General features: G+C 31.1%; 2 protein-coding genes across 2 annotated transcripts in view; one reads left to right on the top strand and one right to left on the bottom strand.

Annotated features, from left to right (window-relative positions):
- Positions 1-21,988, bottom strand: part of LOC115890300 (ADAMTS-like protein 3) — a 1,070,176-nt gene that overhangs the window by 170,695 nt on the left and 877,493 nt on the right. The window lies entirely within an intron of this gene.
- On the top strand, positions 17,468-21,708 carry LOC115890310. Its single transcript, XM_030910487.1, has 2 exons — positions 17,468-17,544; positions 21,145-21,708. The coding sequence occupies exons 1-2, from the start codon at positions 17,527-17,529 to the stop codon at positions 21,646-21,648; spliced, it is 522 nt and encodes a 173-aa protein (XP_030766347.1). The 5' UTR covers positions 17,468-17,526; the 3' UTR covers positions 21,649-21,708.

Here is a 21,988-nt window from a genome sequence, read left to right as displayed (position 1 = left end):
GTGTGTAAAAGCCTACATAACAACAACCAGTCAAGAGTGTCACATCATGGATCACTGAGCGACCCCTTCCTAACAAATACAGGAGTTAGGCAGGGATATTTGTCTTAGCGCCTCTCCTATTCAACATATTCATGGCAGCGCTCTCCATTATAGTGGACAGCAAACTGCAGGAGAGAGGACTGGGCATTAGATACAGATATGACGGCGGTCTGTTTAACATCAAAAGACTCAGGGCAAAAACACGTACAAAATTCATCACAGAACTTCAATACGCTGATGACTGCGCTCTAGTTGCAAACACATTACAACAATTACAAGAAATGTTGAACACATATACCTGGGCATACGAGGTTTTGGGCCTTAAGCTAAACATTGACAAAACCAAAATCATGTGCACTCCCCCGGAAGATCATAACAATGCTATAAAAATCGGAGAAGACATAACAATGCTATAAAGATCATAACAATGCTATAAAATTGGAATATGTAGCGGAATTTAATTACATCGGCAGTTTGATTTCGGAAAAGGCCAATATCGACTCTGAAATTCAGTACAGGATTAGCAGCGCCTCAAGAGCATTCTGGAAATTAAAAGACAGGGTTTTCTACAATAATGACTTGAGTACAAAAACGAAACTTGCAGTGTACCGAGCAATTGTAATCCCCACCATGTTATATGGGAGTGAAAGCTGGGTGCCGTACTGCCGACACATGAACGCATTAAACAAGTTGCAACAGAGACACCTTAGACAACTTTTAAGAATCCGGTGGTTCCATCATGTCTCAAACGTATCGGTCCTTGAAAAAGCTCATTGCGAGAGTATTGAAGTCATGGTTACAAAACCCGCTTAAGATGGGCTGGTCACGTATGCAGAATGCAAGAAAACCGCATACCAAAGTCTCTGCTTTACGGTGAGCTTGTAGACGGTAAGAGGAGGCCGGGTGGACAACTCAAAAGGGACAAGAACATTTTCCACGAAAACTTAAAGGGGATTAACATGCAGAATCATTGGGATGAAGCAGTTCACAATAGAACTGAATGGAGAAGAATTGTAAACTCAGTTAACAGCGACAACCATAACGTAAAGAGGCAACAAAGCAATGAGATTTTTGAATGTCCGGAGTGCGGTAGGCAAATAACATCACGTATCGGGCTTTTCAGTCACAGAAAAGCTCATGAAAGAAAACGCCTTGCGTGACCATCTTTTGATGCGTGTCGAATACTCGTCAGCGAGTAATGGCAGTATGGTATGGTATTAATTTTTACCCATTACCGATTTTTTTTTATTTTCTATATTAATTTATTGTAGATAAAGATTAGAATAAAATATTACATAAACAACTATAATAAACAATAAAAAAATAAACGCATCAAGGATATAAAAACACACATATAAAAACATCAACAACTTAAATTAATTTCGTGGTACTTTGTACAGGTTGTCATATTTTTGTGTTTTACAGGGTTTCTCGTTTATGAGCAGCGAACAAACATACGATTTTCACAGTTGCTACTTTTTTATGAAACTGAAGATGGTAAACACATATTTGATGCCGCTGTTAAAAATTTATGATAAAAATATATGAAAATAAAGACTTAATTTTTTTCTAGAAATATTTAAATGTCATAAAAGACTTAAATCTTTTAAAAAATTGAAATCTTTTGTAAAATGACTTAAGTCATTAAAAAAAGATTTAAATCTTTTTCTATGTCGGAATAACAACTTAAATCACAAGTCATTTTGAAAATTTTAAGTCAGATTTCGAAATATGACTTAAAATCAAATGATTTAAGTCATTAAAATGATTTAAGTCAAAAAAAGACTTAAGTTTTCTGTGAGCTTGCAGCTCTGGCGCCTACTCTCTGTTAGACTCTTGAAATAATTTTGAAATATTGCATTCAAAAAACATATAAATATAAAATCTACAATATTATAATTGTATTTTTATAAACATAAGACACGTAATTGTTGTTTTAGCTAAGTGATTATTCTTCTCCAACTCAGTTTACAATAGTCCCTAGTAATAGTAAATTGTGTCAAAAAATATATGTTAGTATATGTATACAGGGGCGAATACAGGGTGGTCCGAACTGTATTCCAGAAACTTCGGCAGCATATTCTGCAGATAAAAATAAGTAAAGAAGTTCGTATAAATGTATGTCCTAAAATGCTTAGTTTTAGAGATACAGGGTGTAGCAGATTCATTTTTATTTCGATTTTTTCCAAATAATTTCTGAAGTAACGTCAATATTTGGATGAAAATTGGTGTCTAGGAGTTTTTTGACACGAGAAATTTGATTCTGATGTCAATATGACTCCTACTGGTAGAGGACGCCACCTACATGTGTTTTAACTGTTTTGAAGCTTAATAACTTTTTTTCCGTACCTGTATAAAACTACCGAGGGAAAAAATATACATTTCTGTGACTTTCTACGTAAAAAATATCTCTATGTAAATATCGCTACGAGTAACCGTTCGCAAGATATTTAGAATGGAAATAATCAATACATGTCATTATTGACGAAAAATAAACACGTTGAGTAGATAATAATTTCACTGAAATAATAAATTTGGGAAATTTTTATTTTTTTTAAATTAATCATAAATTTTTCTGCAAAAAAATGATGATAAAACAGTTTCTGTTGAACTTTTTACACAAAAACTATGAAATTTATGATCTCAGTCTAATAACTATTTAGTCAACATGTTTAATTTATGTCAATGATGACAGGTATTGATAATTTCGATTCGAAATATCTCGAAAACCAATACTCGTAGCGATTTTTACCAAGATACATTTTTTACGTAAAAAACGTCGTAAATGTATATTTTTTTACTCAGTAGTTTTATACAGGTAAGGACGAAAAGTTATAAGTCTGCAAAACATTTAAAAATATGTAGGTGGTGCCCTCTATTAGTAGGAGTCATATTGACATCAAAATCAAATTTCTCATGTCAAAAAACTCCCAGACACCAATTTTCATCCAAATATTGACGTTACTGCAGAAATTATTTGGAAAAAATCGAAATAAAAATGAAACTTCTGCGTACACCCTGTATCTCCGAAACTAAGCATTTTAGGACATATATTTATACGAACTTTTTTACTTATTTTTATCTGCAGAATATGCTGCCAAAGTTTCCGGAATACAGTTCGGACCACCCTGTATAGGAATTTATTTTAGAGCGGCCCAAATAAAAAGTAATGTAGAATATGCTTTTTAGGGCGCCATTTTTAACCCAAAAGCCTACTATTTAACCCAATTTATAGATTATAGGCTCCATAGGCCCCTCTCTGTATCCGTCACTGAGTATATAGTTATAGTAATGATTTTCATTTAAATTTCAACGAGTACAGTCTGAATATTCTCTGACACAAATTGTGAGAATTACCATCAGACATCGATATTTTTGTATAAAATCAAGAATATTTAACTATTTTAGAGATCTACAAATCGATAGAAATAACAGCTACAACGTGATGCCTATACTATTTTACACGCAAAATGCAGCAGTGTTTTCTACAACTGTGGGGTTTATTAAAGTGTTGGAATAAAGTAGGTATCTATGCTGATGCTCCTGGAAGACGATAGGCAATGCAATCCTATCATTGATTAAACGGTGCGCTACTATAATAATATATACATCCACGCCCAATAAGAATCCACCGTCGTATGGAGGAGTACACAAGGACGCGAATTTGCGATCTAGATTTTTCTATAACGGACCACCATTTATATCGGTATTTTTTTAAGAACAAGGCGAGTCACTTGTCGTCCTGTTCGAGCAAGCGAAAAAAACTGAACTGCAGCTGACTTAAAGCAAGCTCTATGAAGGACGATGGCTATGATTGCAGACACGGATTTTCTATGTGGTTGTTGCCGGAGAAATATGCAAGTGTAACATATGACACGCAATGGTTTATATATTATTTTACTTTTTAAAATTCCGATATATCGGCAACAGTGTACCTATACATGGTGCTACAAATTCAGGGTTCGAACATTGATATCTCGGAAACCGTAATAGATACAAACATGGGGCTATTCGTCTTCGGACTTTCGCTAACATGCCATTTTTTTTAAATTCAAGGATTGCTGAGTTTTTGAAAAAAAAGGATTCTTTGGAAAATAGATTTATTTTTTTCCTGTCGTTACTTTCTAGGAAATCGAAAAAATAATTGCACATTATCATAACTGCTTTATCAGGGCTACTTGATAGTATTTTTAGATTTTCAAATAAGCTGCTTGTTTGTGAGATACATATAGGGCAACTTATTATTTTTAAAATATTGACATGGATTTGTTATTTCAGGTTTTGAAAGTACTCAGCGGAGTACAACGATAATGCACACTTAATACTTTTTCTTGTTTTCGACACTTAAACACAATTTATTTAAAGAATACAATTTCAAGAACATTTTAAGATCTATTAAAAGAGCTATAAATAAACTTGATCGAAAAATAAATTTGTGCATTAGGGAGGGTGGTAATAGTTTCCAATATTCAGAACATTAGAAAATTGTTTATAATATTGATGACTTATTAAAAATTATATTATGATTAATATTTTGCATACTACTAAAGTAGTACATTGAGATTTCAAATTCATTATAGAAAAATTACAAATAATATCTTTAAAATGCTGACTTGCGGATATTATTTATTTAAATCTTTCAATTGCTTCAATTTTTCTTACTCAATGTTAATTAGTTCATGAATATTGTTACGATCAATAGATTAAATACTAAAGAACCAGAGCAGAGCCGATCTTGAAATTGTGTTGAAGGATCAAAACTCAAAAAATTTGAAGTGTATAGTTTTATATAATAATGTTGTATTCGAAAGATACCGAATTCTTTCAAATACTGAAATAAAAAATGCAGGTCCGTATTAAAAAAATATAAGTTGGCATATGTATCTTACAATCAGGTAAATTGAAGATCTACAAATACTATCAAGTAGCACTGATAAAGTGGCTATGAGCATGTGAAATTAATTTTTCAATTTTCGAAAAAGTAGCGACAGAAAAAAATAAAATTGATATTCCAAAAAATCCGTTTTTTTTTTCAAAAAATTAAGCAATCTTTGAAATTTTTTTGGAAATGGACAATTTTGGTTTCTAAATCTCTAGTATTGTCCATAAACAAGGGTTAGAAATTCAATTTTATTGTAAAACTGAAGTATTTAAGCATTGCTTCTTTATACATTCTAATAGTAGGTACATAAAATTTTCTAAAAATCTTAAATTTTTCGAAAATTCATGACCATGAATTATCTACTATTTTTTAGAGACCTGAAAACATATAAAATAATAGCCGAAACAGGTAATTTTTGAACTTTCTTCCATTCATATCAGTCACCATGTCGAGTTTGATACGACTACTGTGTTGTCCAGTTAAAAGAAACTGCCTAATTAAAACACATACATCAAGGAAATATCTTGTGTTTACAAGTACCGTACTAGACAAGGGCAAATATTTAATTTGCAATTAAAAGCGTTCAACAAAAAAAAAAAGACTTAGAAAAAATTATTTTTTAAATAATGGGAGCATTTAAGATTTTAAATGTTTATATTATATTCTCACCTTTTCTTTAAACTGTTAAATTTTTAAAATTTTATGACCATAATCTACTATTTTTTTATGAAGCCAGCGAACATATAAGATAATAGAAAAATTGATCAAGTGTAGTGTTGCACAAGACAAGAATTCTTGTCTTGAAAATCAATTTCTTGTCTTATCTTGAAATTCAAGAAAAGAAATTTTCAAAGTATTGTCTTGCAGATTTCTTGAATGGTTGGTTAAAATCGGTTTAGCGGTTTTTGAGTTATCGTGTTACAGACGGACAGACAGACAGACAGACAGACAGACAGACAGACAGACAGACAGACAGACAGACAGACAGACAGACAGACAGACAGACAGACAGACAGACAGACAGACAGACAGACAGACAGACAGACAGACAGACAGACAGACAGACAGACAGACAGACAGACAGACAGACAGAGACAGACAGACAGACAGACAGACAGACAGACAGACAGACAGACAGACAGACAGACAGACAGACAGACAGACAGACAGACAGACAGACCGACAGACAGACAGACCGACCGACAGACAGACAGACAGACGAGACAGACAGACAGAGACAGACGAACAGACAGACAGACAGACAGACAGACAGACAGACAGAGACAGACAGACGAGACAGACAGACAGACAGACAGACAGACAGACAGACAGACAGACAGACAGACAGACGAACAGACAGACAGACAGACAGACAGACAGACAGACAGACAGACAGACAGACAGACAGACAGACAGACAGACAGACAGACAGACAGACAGACAGACAGACAGACAGACAGACAGACAGACAGACAGACAGACAGACAGACAGACGAACAGACAGACAGACAGACAGACAGACAGACAGACAGACAGACAGACAGACAGACAGACAGACAGACAGACAGACAGACAGACAGACAGACAGACAGACAGACAGACAGACAGACAGACAGGCAGACAGACAGGCAGACAGACAGACAGACAGACAGACAGGCAGATTGCAGCAGACAGGCAGACAGACAGACAGACAGACAGAACAGACAGATAGACAGACAGACAGACAGACAGACAGACAGACAGACAGACAGACAGACAGACAGACAGACAGACAGACAGACAGACAGACAGACAGACAGACAGACAGACAGACAGACAGACAGACAGACAGACAGACAGACAGACAGACAGACAGACAGACAGACAGACAGACAGACAGACAGACAGACAGACAGACTGACACCAAGAAAATATTTTGTATTTAGGGCATTTATTACCCAAATAACTTAATTAAAAAAAAAATTTTGCCGATCTTAATAGCCTACCATACCTATTGGTATGATCGGCTAAAAAGTGAATACTGGTCAATATTAATGGTGGGTTTATACAACATTAGCCCTCCATACATCAACATATAAGTTGGACCGATTTGATCCGTCCGAATTTTGTCGGCGATCTAGGCTCGGCACATACCAAAACTGTCGTCATTTTTAAGGTCGAATTTGGCTCCCCGACTTTATAGCCTGATTAAATTGTGTTGTTAATGGGACAAAATTCGACGTTTTATAACAGATTTGATCTGGCTCGCGATCTTTTGGAAGTCCTGAAAGATTTAACCAGTGGTCTTATATTTACTCGGCATATTTGTACTCAGTGAGTTGTAAAAATGAATAACAATCGTAGAAGACGCGCTATAGCTTGTGCCATGGCGTATATATTTATCGCCAATAAACAAAAAGTAAAAAAACGAAGCAAGTGGGTAAAAAAATAGATTTCTCGTAGAGACGAACTAGGTCATATGCTAAGTACTAAGTTCGAAGACTTGATACGCGTCGCAAAACAGAGCCAAATATAATTTGACGGGTTTAAACCTGTGATTTCATCTGTGGGCGATAGTGCACGGCCCGATTCGGCTCGGTTCGCCACATACACACGAAGTTTTATCCGCGTATTTGGCTCGTGCCATATCAAATTGGTTAAGTTATCCACTGGTGTATGGGAGGCTATTTGTATAAATCGTAATCATGATCACAGTCTTAATCATCGTCATAATCACAACGCAATTTTAATGTGCGTTTATAGAACATTTTCATAATCATAATTTTTATATCAGTGAAGTTGGGTAACATAATTAAAGGCTAAGTTCATGGTAGATGTCAACAGGTTTAAAAGAAGTGGATAGTTTAACTTTTATGATTATGACTATGATTGTGATTACTATGTATATGTTGTATAAAACAGGCATAACATGCGCAAAGACCTAATTATCACTTAAAAAATGTATCATTTCTAACTTTCAAGAAATCTTGAATTTCTTACAAGAGACTTTTTCATTCTTGTAAGACTTTTTCAAGACTCTTGTGCAACACTAGTCAAGTGCGAGTCGGACACGCGCACGAAGGGTTCCGTATCATTCATAATCTATACAACATTAGACACTATGTTATTATAAACTTTTTTTCCGATTTAGCTGAAATTTTGAATGCGCGTATAAGTAATTAAAAAAAAAATGAAGAAACACATTACTAAAAATTGTATTAATCAATAATAAATATGTAAAAATTAAAAAAAAGTCGTCTTGACTAGGATTCGAACCTGCCTTACTACGGCTCCAACGTCATAGCAGCGTAAAGTCTTAACGCTTTAACCACGCGGCCACCGAGGACTTGAAAGATTCTATGTAAAATTCTTACATAAAAGATAATTTTTAGTGACGGTACTTTTTTATTTATAAACATTTATTTAGTTCTGTTTTTAATATTTGTTCTTATAGCGGCAACATAGATACATTATCTGTAAACATTTCAACTGTCTAGCTATAACGGTTCATAAGATAGACCTTTGTGACAGACGGACGGACAGACAGCGAAGTCTTAGTAATAGGGTTCCCGTTTTTACCCTTTGGATACGGAACCCTAATAAGGTAGGGTTTTCAGTTTCAATATCAAACCTTTCTGTTTAAAGTAATTATCTATTTCTAAACATATTTTTAAACGAATAAGGAACAATTAAAACTTTATGTTAAAGATATTTTCATCGAATTTCCAATATCAAAGTTGGTTAAACTTTATTTTAAATAGCTTTTGCTTCTTGATAGACATTTTAAGAACAAAGCTTTACCAAAGCTTTCAGTGGTTTGAAAATCGATGAAAACAATCTCTTAATCGCTTTGATAAAAAGAGGTATTAAAGGAATCGTTTTAATTGCTGTTCAGAATGGTTACCATTATTTAATATCACCATTAATCTTATATACGCATGAATACGGATATTAGTTTTATACCTCCTCTCAATAAATAAATTAATCAGGCAATACAACTGGTTGACATTTTTATCATACAGCTAGTACGGTACAATTGTTCTTGTTTTAATGTTGTTTTCTTTATCTGATATACTGGAAATTGATACACTTTAAGTTAAATGTCAAGGATTTTGCGACTTATTTTTTTATGAGTTCGTTTGGTTTTAGATAGTTATCATTAAGAAGAGCACAATAAAAACTAATGGCAATAATTAAAATTAGAATACTAACGTAACATAGACGAAAATAAAGAGAAAATATAAATTTATGTTCATTGCTATTTCAGTGACACTGACAGTGACAATCAAAGATTGTAGATTGCAGGTTATACAGTGTGTTCCTTAATGACATGCTAATATTTTAGGCGGTGATTCTTGAACCTATTCTAAGAAAAAAAACTTCATATGAATTTATGTTTTAAAAATCTTAACTTTTCAGATACAGGGTGGTAAAATTTTCAATTTTTTTTTCAAAATATTATATTTGATATACGTCTTCCATGCCAAACCGAATTGTATATTTTGATATACACAAAAAATGTTTAATTTCTTAATTTCCTTCTAGCCGATGCAGAAATGATTTCGACATTAGATTCACCACATAAGATTTTCAGCGATTTGATCCTGAAATAAAATGAGTTTATTTTTTTTAAGCGAAAACTATGCGTCGGACGACAAAAATCGAGAGATAAAAAATGTTTATAAATGAATGGAGAGTTTAAAAATCATCTTTATTTTAAGAGAAGACAGTGCTCTAACACTTTTTTCTTCAAAAATATTCACTGTAAAACAGTGTATAATAATACACTGTAAATTGTATTAATCAATAATAAATATGTAAAAATATGTAAAAATTAAAAAAAAGTCGCCATGACTAGGATTCGAACGTGCCTTACTACGGCTCCAACGTCATAGCAGCGTAAAGTCCTAACGCTTTAACCACGCGGCCACCGAGGACTCGAAAGAGTCTATGTAAAATTCTTACATAAAAGATAATGTTTAGTGACGGTACTTTTTTATTTATAAACATTTATTTAATTCTGTTTTTAGAACACTGATTGAAATAAATAAAAAAATTGTATATCAAAAAAGGTATTTTGATGCATAGAAAGACGTGTATCAAGTTTCATAAAGATATCTATAATAAAATCAGAGTTATTATGAAAAATTGTTTTTTTTTTAGAAAATGTTACCACTCTGTGCCCTCATTGCCTTCTATCCCCTGTTGAGCTGGTACCCAGAAAGACTTTGTTTTTTCTGTTTTCTTTAACTAATTTGTTCAGCTTCTCTATGCATTCTTTAACCAACTTCGAATTGATTGATACTGAGTTGATTGCTTTTAACGCTACTTGACTATCAGATAAGAGGGCTTTTTCTTGTTTCCGATAATTCCTATCTAAGATAAGTTGTATACATCTTTCGATAGAGTACATTTCTGCCTGTAGGATGCTGGGGTAGGTGCCCATTGGTTCGGAGTATTTAGTTCTCTCTCGGCCCAAGTACTCCGATTATTTGTTTATATATAGACTGTAATTATTGTATTGTTATTTTTTTATTCTTATTTAATTTTTGCTTTATGAAAAATTGTATTTTTTTGTAGTAACGTACATTTTGTATTTTTACTTGCATATGCAACTATATTTTATAATTCTATAGAATATTTAGCACCAAAAGTGATTTAATTTTTCTGGGGTTGGTAATATCTGCCATAGAAATACAAAGTATCTAACCATTTTTCCACATATACAAAAAATAATTTAAAATTAAAATACCGCGCTGTTGGAAGCTAATTTTTTCATAGAACTTTCAGATATGATATAGCATTTATAATAAATATATACCATAAAATAATCTGAGTAAACCATGCAAAAACAAGTTTTTATAATGCTAAATGATATTTAATAAATCCTTTTTTATATTACTCTTTCTATACATAATTTACATTATACCGGATATGTTAGAATCAGTTACTATAATAACTTGATTTATGGAAATATACTTTATATGATATTGTCAAGATATATCAGTGTTAGTTACGATATTGTTATTTATTTCTTAGAATTATTTTCATTTCTTTAAAGTATTTTTTGGACAAAATAAAAATCACAAATATTGAAAAAAAAGTTTACACACCCTATAGAAATACCAAACCACAGCTTAAAGATTTATGATTGTATTACTTGTCGGCGATGATTCAGATGATGCCACTACTACTCGTATTATACTCATAAAAAATCAGTAAACATCATTCATTCATAAAATATAACATAGCCGGTATTAATTGAAGTTATTTGATTTTCATTCAATAGTATTATGATTGTAACTTATAATACCGGGTGCGTCTCAAAAGTGGCTCACCCCTATAACTTTTTAATTTTTCAGATAAACACGAAATTTGGTATGTTAGTATATGACATAAATTAGGATTGATTGACGTATTCAATTGCTTTCGGTCGCTTCCTGCTTCACTGGAAATGACTACAACTTTTGATTTTTAAATGGCACCCTTGGTATTTTTATACTGTATTCGATAGAAAATAACACTCTGAATCGAATGACATATCATATGTCAACTTTTGAGGTATTCGCTCAAAAACAAATTGTATTTTAAATTTCAATTGGTTAGGTTAAAAAGTTATAGGGGTGAGCCTCTTTTGAGACGCACCCGGTATATATATTAACTACTTATATGAACAACATTTAAAAAAGTTATTGGGCGGATACATAAATAATTCTTCAGCCCTGGGCTGGGGATATGATAACTGTTATCATATCCCTATATCCCATATCATTGAAAATTTCAATAAGTCACCTGATAAGTTTTTGCTATGTTTGTACGGACAAATATACAGTATGAAAAAATTGGATCAGAGTGTCCTTTGACATGACGACTTATGATTTTGTCGCACCTACCCTTGTTTGTCATTTACTTGATATCATGCCCTAGACACTCAATGGTAATTTTATAGAACTACAAATTTAGTTTCTTCCGCATCGCCAGACGGCGCAAAAGACATTAAAGTACAGTTTTCTAATTTATATATGAAGATGACATGACAGTCCCTATGTTGACTATTGTCTATGGTTTAGTTTTTGTCTAGTTGACAAAATGTTGGTGATCCATCAAGTTATTTTTAAATCATTATTTAAATTATTATTAATTAAGATATTCCTGATTTGTCGGAAAGTTCGGTGATTTGTGTTTATAGTTTGTGTTTTTATTAGTTTGTGCATTCTGATATTTACAGTCGATCATCATTTGCATGTAAATTTAAAAATACTAAACTTTTTTATTAAAGTCATTTTGACATTTCAGAAATGAATAATTTATGAACCGAATAAAAAAATAGTTTAATCATAAATAAGTAAGTACATAGTTGGTAATATACATATAGTATTTAGTCACTGTTAATTAGTAGTCTATAATATTTTTGCTATACGAGTATTATAATGTGTTTGTTAAATCAAAAAAAATAGGCGCCATGTGCTCTATTGTCGGTGTTTGAAATGTATGTATTCATAAATTTATTTTTGTTTTAATTATGTTACACTTCTAATGATCTAATAAAACATAAAATGGCAGTAAAAAGTCTATATTTATTATTTTATATTTTACAAGGAATAATTTTGCGCTTGAATAACGTTACCGTTTTAGTTAGCGTTAATAAGTAACGGAACGCTAAAATTATGTTATACCAAAACTCTCCATTAGTTTCTTCAGGATCACCAGGTGCCTCTAAATGACGGATCCATTTGTTTTATATCAGTGTCCAATCTATCTCTAGTACATGACATTAGTCTATGCTTGATATTGACATAAAAACTTGGCAAAAATTATAAAATGGCCAAATTGACATTTTGGCCTTTGATTATCTGACATCGCAAATGACATCACAAATTTTGAAGTATAATTAGTGGAAAAGTCAAAAGTTTGGTAACTTTTCCTACTAATTGAAAATGTCTACCACTAATTTTGACGTTCTAAATGCTTCCATTGAAATTAAAGGAACAAACTTCGATGCTAATTGAAACCACTAATTTATTCCACTAATTACGAGGTTCTGAATGAAGCTTTTGAGTTCCGGGTATTACAAGAGAAATTATACCGTATGATCGAGAAAAAACGGCGTCAGCGATGGCTATGAAATCAAGATCGCTATCATTTTATATGTAAATTTATATGGGAAATGTCATCGATAGTCATTTCCCAGTCAACTGGACGCCGTTTTTGTTTCGATCATACGGTATTTTTTATATTAAGTTTTTAAATATTTTATACAACAGATTATCTGGAATAATATATCTAATCTAAATATTATCTAAATATATAAATTATTAATGCAAATATATCTTAATTGTAAATCTGATTGTTGTTCTTTGTACTTGGCGAAAATATTTCAGATGTCCTCAAAGATCATATATATGCAATAACAAAATTGTTAATATATTACACAATGTAGGCGCAGGAATTATTCAATTCGATTAAACTATATAATATACCGGGTGGTCCAAAATGTATTCGGGAAACTTTCGCAGTAAAAAGTTCGTATAAATTTATGTACTTAAATGCTGCGTTCGTAGGATACACGGTGAATAGTTTCATTTTATTTTGATCTTTTCAAACTAATTTATGAAATAATAAGGATATTTAGATGAAAACTGCTGCTTGGGTGTTTTTTGAGATGATAAATTTGAAATCGATGTCAATATGATTCCTACTTTTTTTTCCTAGGCATCAATCACCAGGATCATTAGCCATATACAACGCGTTATTGTTAACAATGTAATTACAGGGATCTATCTCAATATTCTCAAGGGGATCGCTCTTACAAGAACAATTCAAAATTTAAAAAAATCTACATTGACATAAACATTTCAAGTTGAGTGACAAAAAGATCAAAAAAACTAAACACAAAAAAAGTAGAGAAACAAAAACAAACAAGAAAAATAGGTAATTATTTACATCACAGTATCACAGTTGGGTTAGACTGATTAGAGTATCAGTCTAATTCATAATTCAGCGAGTATCACAGTTGGTGGTATATATTAATATCTTTCATTAAGTTGAAATTATGTTTAATTTTTTCTTCTTCAGTTAAATCTACACGAATTTCACCACGTATATTGAATCTACTCCTTTCTACCGTATATTGAGAACATTCACATATAATGTGAGTTACTGTCAACACAACATCACAGACTATGCACATTGGAGGTATTTCTCTTTTAAGCAGATATGTATGAGTCACCGCAGTATGCCCAATACGAAGACGATGCACTCTGGATTCATTCGCTCGTCCTAGTGCAAGACGTAAGGATGGGGTTGACGAATCCTGTTTTATTGCGCGAAACTCTGAAGGTTTATCTGCCCACTCATCCTGCCATTCCCTTTCTGTTCTTTTATGCAGTAGTACTTTAAAATTATATTTCCTAATATAAGGGAAATCAATGGTATCTCTTCTAACAGCTTCCCTTTTCGCTGCACTCTCGAATAAGCGTCTGAATTTTTAGTTTCAGAGGATCATGGACAAATATGTCATTAATTTTAGACACGATCTCTAAAGAATCAGAAACAATTCAAGCTCTAGTTTGATTATATTCCTCGATGACATAGGATAAGGCTTTCCAAATCGCTAGATTCCTACTTATAGGGGGCGCCACCTATATTTTTTAACTGGTTTGAAGAGTAATAACTTTAAAACTTTTAGTCCGTACTTCTACCGTGGCCAATAAAATCGATTATAATTAATTCTAGTCAAGGGTTTCCTTTTGTCATATAATAAAAACCAAACTGCACCACATCAAGCTCGATTATACAGTATCTCTCGGGATAATCTTTAAAAGAGGAAAACTTATATATTATTGAAATTTCGAAAAAAATGCATTTTTCATAAACAATTTTGCTTGTTCTAAAATTGTTGATCCCGTTTATACAGTTCCAAATTTACATACCGTTTTAGAGAAAATTAAAAAAAATGAAAATTTAGTAGTCCTGAGCATTAAAACGAGTTTTTATGGTAATATAATTTTATTTTCATTCTTTGATAGAATGTGATTGATAGAATTTTAATTAAAGTCATATTTTTTGTTATTTTAAAATATCAAAGAAGCACGAAATTTATTTAGTTCAATGCTACGGGAAGGGTGATAATAGTCATTGAAAAATATACTTTAACAACACTACGAAAAAAATATGACGTTAATCAAAATAATTAATAATAACCATCTATCAAAGTACACCTCATCACTGAGTGCGCCGAGACGACAACCATTCGTGCCATGAATTTTGGTACGACTGATATTGGAGATGGAGAACTACCCTCTATAAAACCGTCCCAGATACTGGCTTTTGTCAAAGCCCTGGGACTGTATGATGAGTTATGATTCAAGAAAGGGGGACACAATGGATCTGTAAGGTCGAAGTGATTAACCCCCCTCCCACTCATTCTAAATTCTAAAAAATTCTAAAACCATCTATCAAAGAATGAAATCGAAATTATGTTACCATAGAAACGCCTTTTGATTTTTAGGACTTTTTAACCATATTTTCGTGTTTTTTTTATTATCTCTAAAACGGTATGGAAATTTCGAAGTATAAACGGGATTAACCATTTTAGAACAAGCAAAAAAAAACAATTTATGAAGAATGCATTTTTCTCAAAATGTGTGTGTCTATAGTCAAAGTTTTTCTTCTTGTAAAGACAATCCGGGGACATACTGTAAACTATAAAAATGATAATTATTGTGACATACTAGACATTATTGAATAGAAATTCAACAGAATATATATAGAAAATAATCGAAATGGAAGAGCGAGAACAAATGACAACAGCTGTCAAATAGAATTGTCGAGTTCTTAAATCAATAAACATTATTTTTTAAAAATAGATTTTTCTCTAGAAATTTTTATTTTTGTTGAATTAAATATTGAAATGATGAATGAAAAAAAAATGATTATGTCAAATTCATAAAAAGGAGGCGACACTGGGATGCCGTGCTTTTTTATGTGAATACCTATATGAGAGTAATTATGATTATATTATTGATTTTTCAAGAATTTATGTTATTTTTACTTACTACTGTTGTTTATTGTGTAGTAATATAGTTATTAATAATAATTAATTTGACGGATCGTAATACATTTTTGACCAGTATAAAAATATGTAAAATAACATTTAACCCTTAACTGAACTGTAACAAAATAGGCAAACGAAAACCATACTTTTTAAACCTTTAAGGCAACAGTATTTATAATATAGGATGTTCAAATAATTATTTTTCTCGCATATAGAAATAAATTGTCTGATTGTTTGACACTTAATATCAAAGGAAGCTAGATAAAATCAAGAAAAACTTACGTTTTAAAACTAAATCTTAAATAGCTTCTTAAAAACGATATATTTTAGGTATAGTACCAGTGAAATAAAAAAATGGGTCTCCATTCGAAAAAAAAATATTTAAGATAATTTTTTAATCGCTCAATTCCATGAGAGCTACTGCCATTATTATATGACATTTGAACAATTTAATTTTTGAAATATATAGCCACATGTTTCCTTTTTATGACACAGTGGCTGTGGTAATCACTAAATTTAACTTTTGGGCTATACAAATTTTTTTCACAGACAGTTTTTTTCATCCAAATATTTAAAATGTTTAATTTTTTATCAAAAACGGTTAGTGTTAGGTATAGAGTGTTTCACGTCAATTATATCAAATTTTCAAATGTATTCAGAGAATTTAAGTATGTGATAAAAAATTGGGTCACCCATTTAAAATAAGAAAGTTGCTGTCAACTTCCAGTATTTCCGGAAATGCTGCCATATTGAAAATATTTTTAATCGATAGATCTCTTTGTAGAACAATAACGTGCAAAAATATCCGATTTAGATATAGTAGTTCTCTAGGAACTTCTAATGCACGCTAAGCCTGGGACACCCTGTATATGCTAGCAATTAGCCATAACATAATTAAGTAACCTTTGACGTTAATTGTAAATGCCTTCAGCGACATTGTGATTTTTAGAAAATGTAGTTTAAACAAATTCCAGAGTTTTAAAAATCAACTTTTTAAAAATAGATTTTTCTCTAGAAATTTTTATTTTTGTTGAATTAAATATTGAAATGATGAATGAAAAAAAAATGATTATGTCAAATTCATAAAAAGGAGGCGACACTGGGATGCCGTGCTTTTTTATGTGAATACCTATATGAGAGTAATTATGATTATATTATTGATTTTTCAAGAATTTATGTTATTTTTACTTACTACTGTTGTTTATTGTGTAGTAATATAGTTATTAATAATAATTAATTTGACGGATCGTAATACATTTTTGACCAGTATAAAAATATGTAAAATAACATTTAACCCTTAACTGAACTGTAACAAAATAGGCAAACGAAAACCATACTTCAAGTTAAATCACCACAATTAGACGACATTAAGAATGAAGTCACAAAATCCAAGGAATCAAAAATAGTTCGAGGATTATGCAAAAAGACAATTTTTAATTTGCGCTGAAAAATTTTGGGCGTGGACAACACACATACACAAGGCTGCTAAAATCGTATATAAATTGGAAAAAGGAACACATTTGGTATCACTTGTTCGGGTTTGTACGGAACAGCAACAAGGTTGGACAAAATGAACGCATTCGTCAGTGTAAGTGTGTCCACCTATTCCTACGCTTGAATTTAAACCATTCGGTTCTTTTGTTTCGACTGATTTTTGTTTTTCGCGATACTTATTAACCGGATTTTGTTTAACAACATAAAATCGTGGTCCTTTCGAGCTCAGTGTCATGGTTTTTCGGTGGTTTATATTGTGAAAAGAATTTGCCCCGCCTTCTTCTATTTTTTTTAAATTATTCTATGCGTGTTGCTGCGTCATATTGCTTCAATAGATCATTCAGTTACAGGGTAAATCGTTTAATTTTTTAAACATAGAATTTAATTTCTGTTAATTAAAACTTTATTAGAAGTACTTTGTATTATTTTATAAAACAATGTTACATATTATATACATTATTTACATATTAATTAGCTTAAACAATTTTATTTATCGGACTGGGTGTTTAGAATTTTTTTAATATCTAGTATTTTTAATAATTATTAGATTAATGGTGCTTTTATTTTTTTTGATATTATTTTATTTAATAATTTTATTTAATATTGGACTATTTTTTTAATAACATGTCATTTTTTTTAATAACAATATTGGATTATTTTTTGACATGTCGCGAAGTTAAAAACCAATTTTTTTACCTTTATTAGGTTTTCTATAGTTTTTTTGTAGTATGTCATATACAGGGTCCGGCAATAGTGCGTCGGGCATCTGTAGCTCCTAGAATAAAAAACTTGATGTTCTAGAATTGATTTCAGGAAAAAATTTAACTTCTATAGGGGGCTCAAAAAAGTGAGTCGATTGGAATTTTTTTTAAATGAAACAAACACTCTGTATATTATTGCATTTTTGGCTTCTTTTCAGATTACTTTACATAATCCTAAGATATGAGTAAATATATTTCGATAGTTTCAGAGGTATTAATAAATAAATAAAAATATCTATTTTCCAGCCTTTATTAAAAATATTATTAAAAATACAAGAACTTTCTTGAAATCAAAACTATATTAGGTATTTACTTTAGATGGTCTGTATTTACTTTGCTATAAATAATGGTAATCGTTTCAAAATTCTACGCCAAACTTTCTAAAATATAAAATAATTTATTTTCGTTTTTTTTAAATGGAACTCCTTGTATATTATTTTTCTAATAGATGGAGAATTAAAAAATAAACATTTTTTGCGTTTAGAGTATTTCAAAATTTTTAACGGTTTAGCAGATATTCGCGGTTTTATATTCCATATGGTATAGTACATTTTTATCAAAGCTACCCAATGATTTTTCTCTCGTATTTTACCGTGGAGAGCCATATGAAATAATACTGCAAAACCTCAAAATCTGCAAAACCATTAAAAATTTTGAAATACTTTAAATACAAAAATGCTCATTTTTTAATTCTCTATCTAATAAAAAAATAATATGCAGGGTGTTCCATTTATTTGTTTTTTTTTCATATTATTTTTCATTTTACTTCTTATATTTGTAATATTTTTCTTAATGAAGATTGAAAAATATATATTTTTTATTTATCTGAAACTATCGAATTACATATATTCATATCTTAAGATTATGTAAAATGATCTGGAAGAAAGCCAAAAATGCAATAATGTACAGGGTGTTTCATTTAAAAAAAAATCATTCCGATCCACTCTCACTTTTGAGCCACCCTATAGAAGCTAAAATATTTTCTTGAAATACATCCTACTACATACTTTAGATTTACACTTAAACAAAATTCAAAAGTTTTTTTATTATAGGAGCTACAGATGCCGGACGCACTATTGCCGAACCCTGTATATTCATCGTTAATTTTGTAATAGTAACACAATGATTGATTGCTATTTTATAATGATGAGTATCGTTCATCAATATACAAACAATTCTTTTTTGTCATAAATCGATAATCTTGATTTTTAAAAATTTTATATGCATAGAAATTTATCCCAATTTCTCTCAATTATGTATTTATAAATGTTACAAAAATGTTTTATTGCAATTTGCATATTTTAAAACAATAAGACATTAAAGAAAATTATTTCATATTTTTTGTCAATATTTAATTATTTAATTTCAATAAATAAGGAGATTTCCTGAAATACCAAAGAGATTAATACACTTAAACTTTACAATTCTTCAGCCTTTGTTACCAATATCGTGATTTATATTAATAAACAAAGAAATTTTAAACCCGGTAACCTTGCCACGCCCATTTTTCTCCAGTACGGACTGCGTAACGAATTCAGTTTTTTAGATTATTTTTTATATAGGGAGAGAAAAATAATTGTGTAATTTTTATACTTAATTTTAATAATGTCCTCGATTAGTTTGATGCGTAACATATTATAGTAAAATTATTTTTATTTTTATTATTTTTTCCAGATAATTTTAATAAATTGAAATAAAAAGTCGTTCATAAAAAATATCCTTTCACTTTGTACCTATAATTTAGTTGCTTCAACCACGTGGTAGTAACCTAGTTTTTTATGTTTTTGTATATTGATCGAATTGTTATAAAGCACGTGATATATGTACATATTGTGTTATAATTATTTTTAATGCCAATCAATTCATATTCTTAGTCTTAGAGTAAACAACATAAGATAAATCAAGAAATTTTTAAACATTTTTTTATTATACAGGATGTATCTAAACTAAGATTTAAAAAAAAGTACAGTTTTTCATATATTTTCGTTTCCTAATTATATTAGAAAGGGTGAGGCAATATTACACCACTTTTTTTAGAGCATTTAGGTACATCAAAATGTTTGAAATTTGATGTCCAGTAAAGCTTTTAGATAAAATTATTATTTGAGTACACTGTTATACAACTGTTAGTACCTAAATATTTTACTATATTTTTCATCCCTTTACTAATTTTCAAGTACACTGTTTTTTACATGAAGCAGTTAATGAGAAATATCATTATCATATCTTATGCATGTCATTGTCAATATACAGGGTGAGTCTTAAATATATGCAAATGATTGCAGGGCTGGTAGATCTCGATAGGATAACATATTTTCTCTTTGCCGTTTTTCAAATAAGTCCAAAATAACCGAGTTAGGTTTTACTTTAAAAATTAAAAAAAATGGTAGCTTAAATTTTGAGAACTACTGGATCTTTTAGAAGTTTTCAGCTTTGTAAATTAGTACCTATGTTCTTATAAAAATTTCCCAAAGAATTTCTCAAAAAATTTTCAAAAAATCGCAAAAAAGCTTCATAGAGGTATTTCTAGAGTCGAAATATATTACCTCTAAAAATGTTTGCACTTATGCTGTATATTTTCATCTTGTTTGACTTTCATCTTGTTTTGACTCCTGTTTATTTTCATCTCAAACTGGTCAAGTAATATGGCATAAAATATTATAATTTTGCATGGCGAACATGTGTGTCAACCAAACTTGGATAATAAAAAATATAGCTATTTTTGTTCATCCTAAATAAGAAAATAACTATAATAAAAATAAACTACATATTTTTTTTAAAAAACAACACCTCCTTATTTCTTTAACCTATTTAATTATATTCGTATAAAAAATTGACAAATAATATAAAAAAAAATAAATACAGAACGAAAATACTGCATCCTTAACACGATTTCTAATGAATTTTGCACTTTAATTTTTATTTTTTTCCAGGGTTTAGTTGTCTTGGGCGCCATCGCCCTCGCCAGCGCTGGTCTTGTCCCACTCACCGTCAGTTACGCTGCCCCAATTGCCCTTCCAGCCCTCAAGGGAGTCGAAGGTCAATACATCCAGGACAACACCGAAAGGCTCTACGATGACGGTTCGTACAAGCCCGAACTCCGTGCCATCCCCCTAGCTCCATCCCCATACGGTCTCACCCCAGCCGGATCTGGACTGGAGGGTGCCTACGTTCCAGACATCAGCGAAAAACTCTACGAAGACGGCTCCTACAAACCTGAATTGCGCGCCATTCCCCTGGCCCCATCTCCATACGGCCTGACTCCAGCCGGTTCTGGATTGGAAGGTGCCTACGTTCAAGACATCAGCGAGAAATTGTACGACGACGGTTCTTACAAGCCAGAATTGCGTGCTATTGAATTGGCTCCTTCTCCATACGGTTTGACCCCTGCCGGATCCGGATTGGAGGGTGCTTACGTGCCCGAACTGAAGCACTAGTTTAGTTAATATTGTGTAGGACTTTTTGTAAATAAATTAAACTTAAAATATTCTGATCAACGGATTGCTTATTCTTTTTGAAGATATCATCCTTCCTTATTACTTTTAATATTTTTAAATAATATGTGAATAATCCTGTACCGTATTATTCCTAGACATAAAATTTGACTACAATCAATAATAAAAATAGCTCTATGACTATTAACTTTGAACTTACAGAGAACCTTACAAAACATCCTTAACATTAAGCTAAATCCTATATAATAACAATTAGGTACTTTTAATATACAGGGTGATATTATAATAAGATAAATAAATAAGTAAGAAACTTCGTATAAAT

Source organism: Sitophilus oryzae, unplaced genomic scaffold (genome assembly GCF_002938485.1).
Source record: "Sitophilus oryzae breed Bouriz unplaced genomic scaffold, Soryzae_2.0 scaffold_860_pilon_pilon, whole genome shotgun sequence".
NCBI classification, from domain to species: domain Eukaryota; kingdom Metazoa; phylum Arthropoda; class Insecta; order Coleoptera; family Curculionidae; genus Sitophilus; species Sitophilus oryzae.
This window is presented reverse-complemented; position numbering and strand designations above follow the sequence as displayed.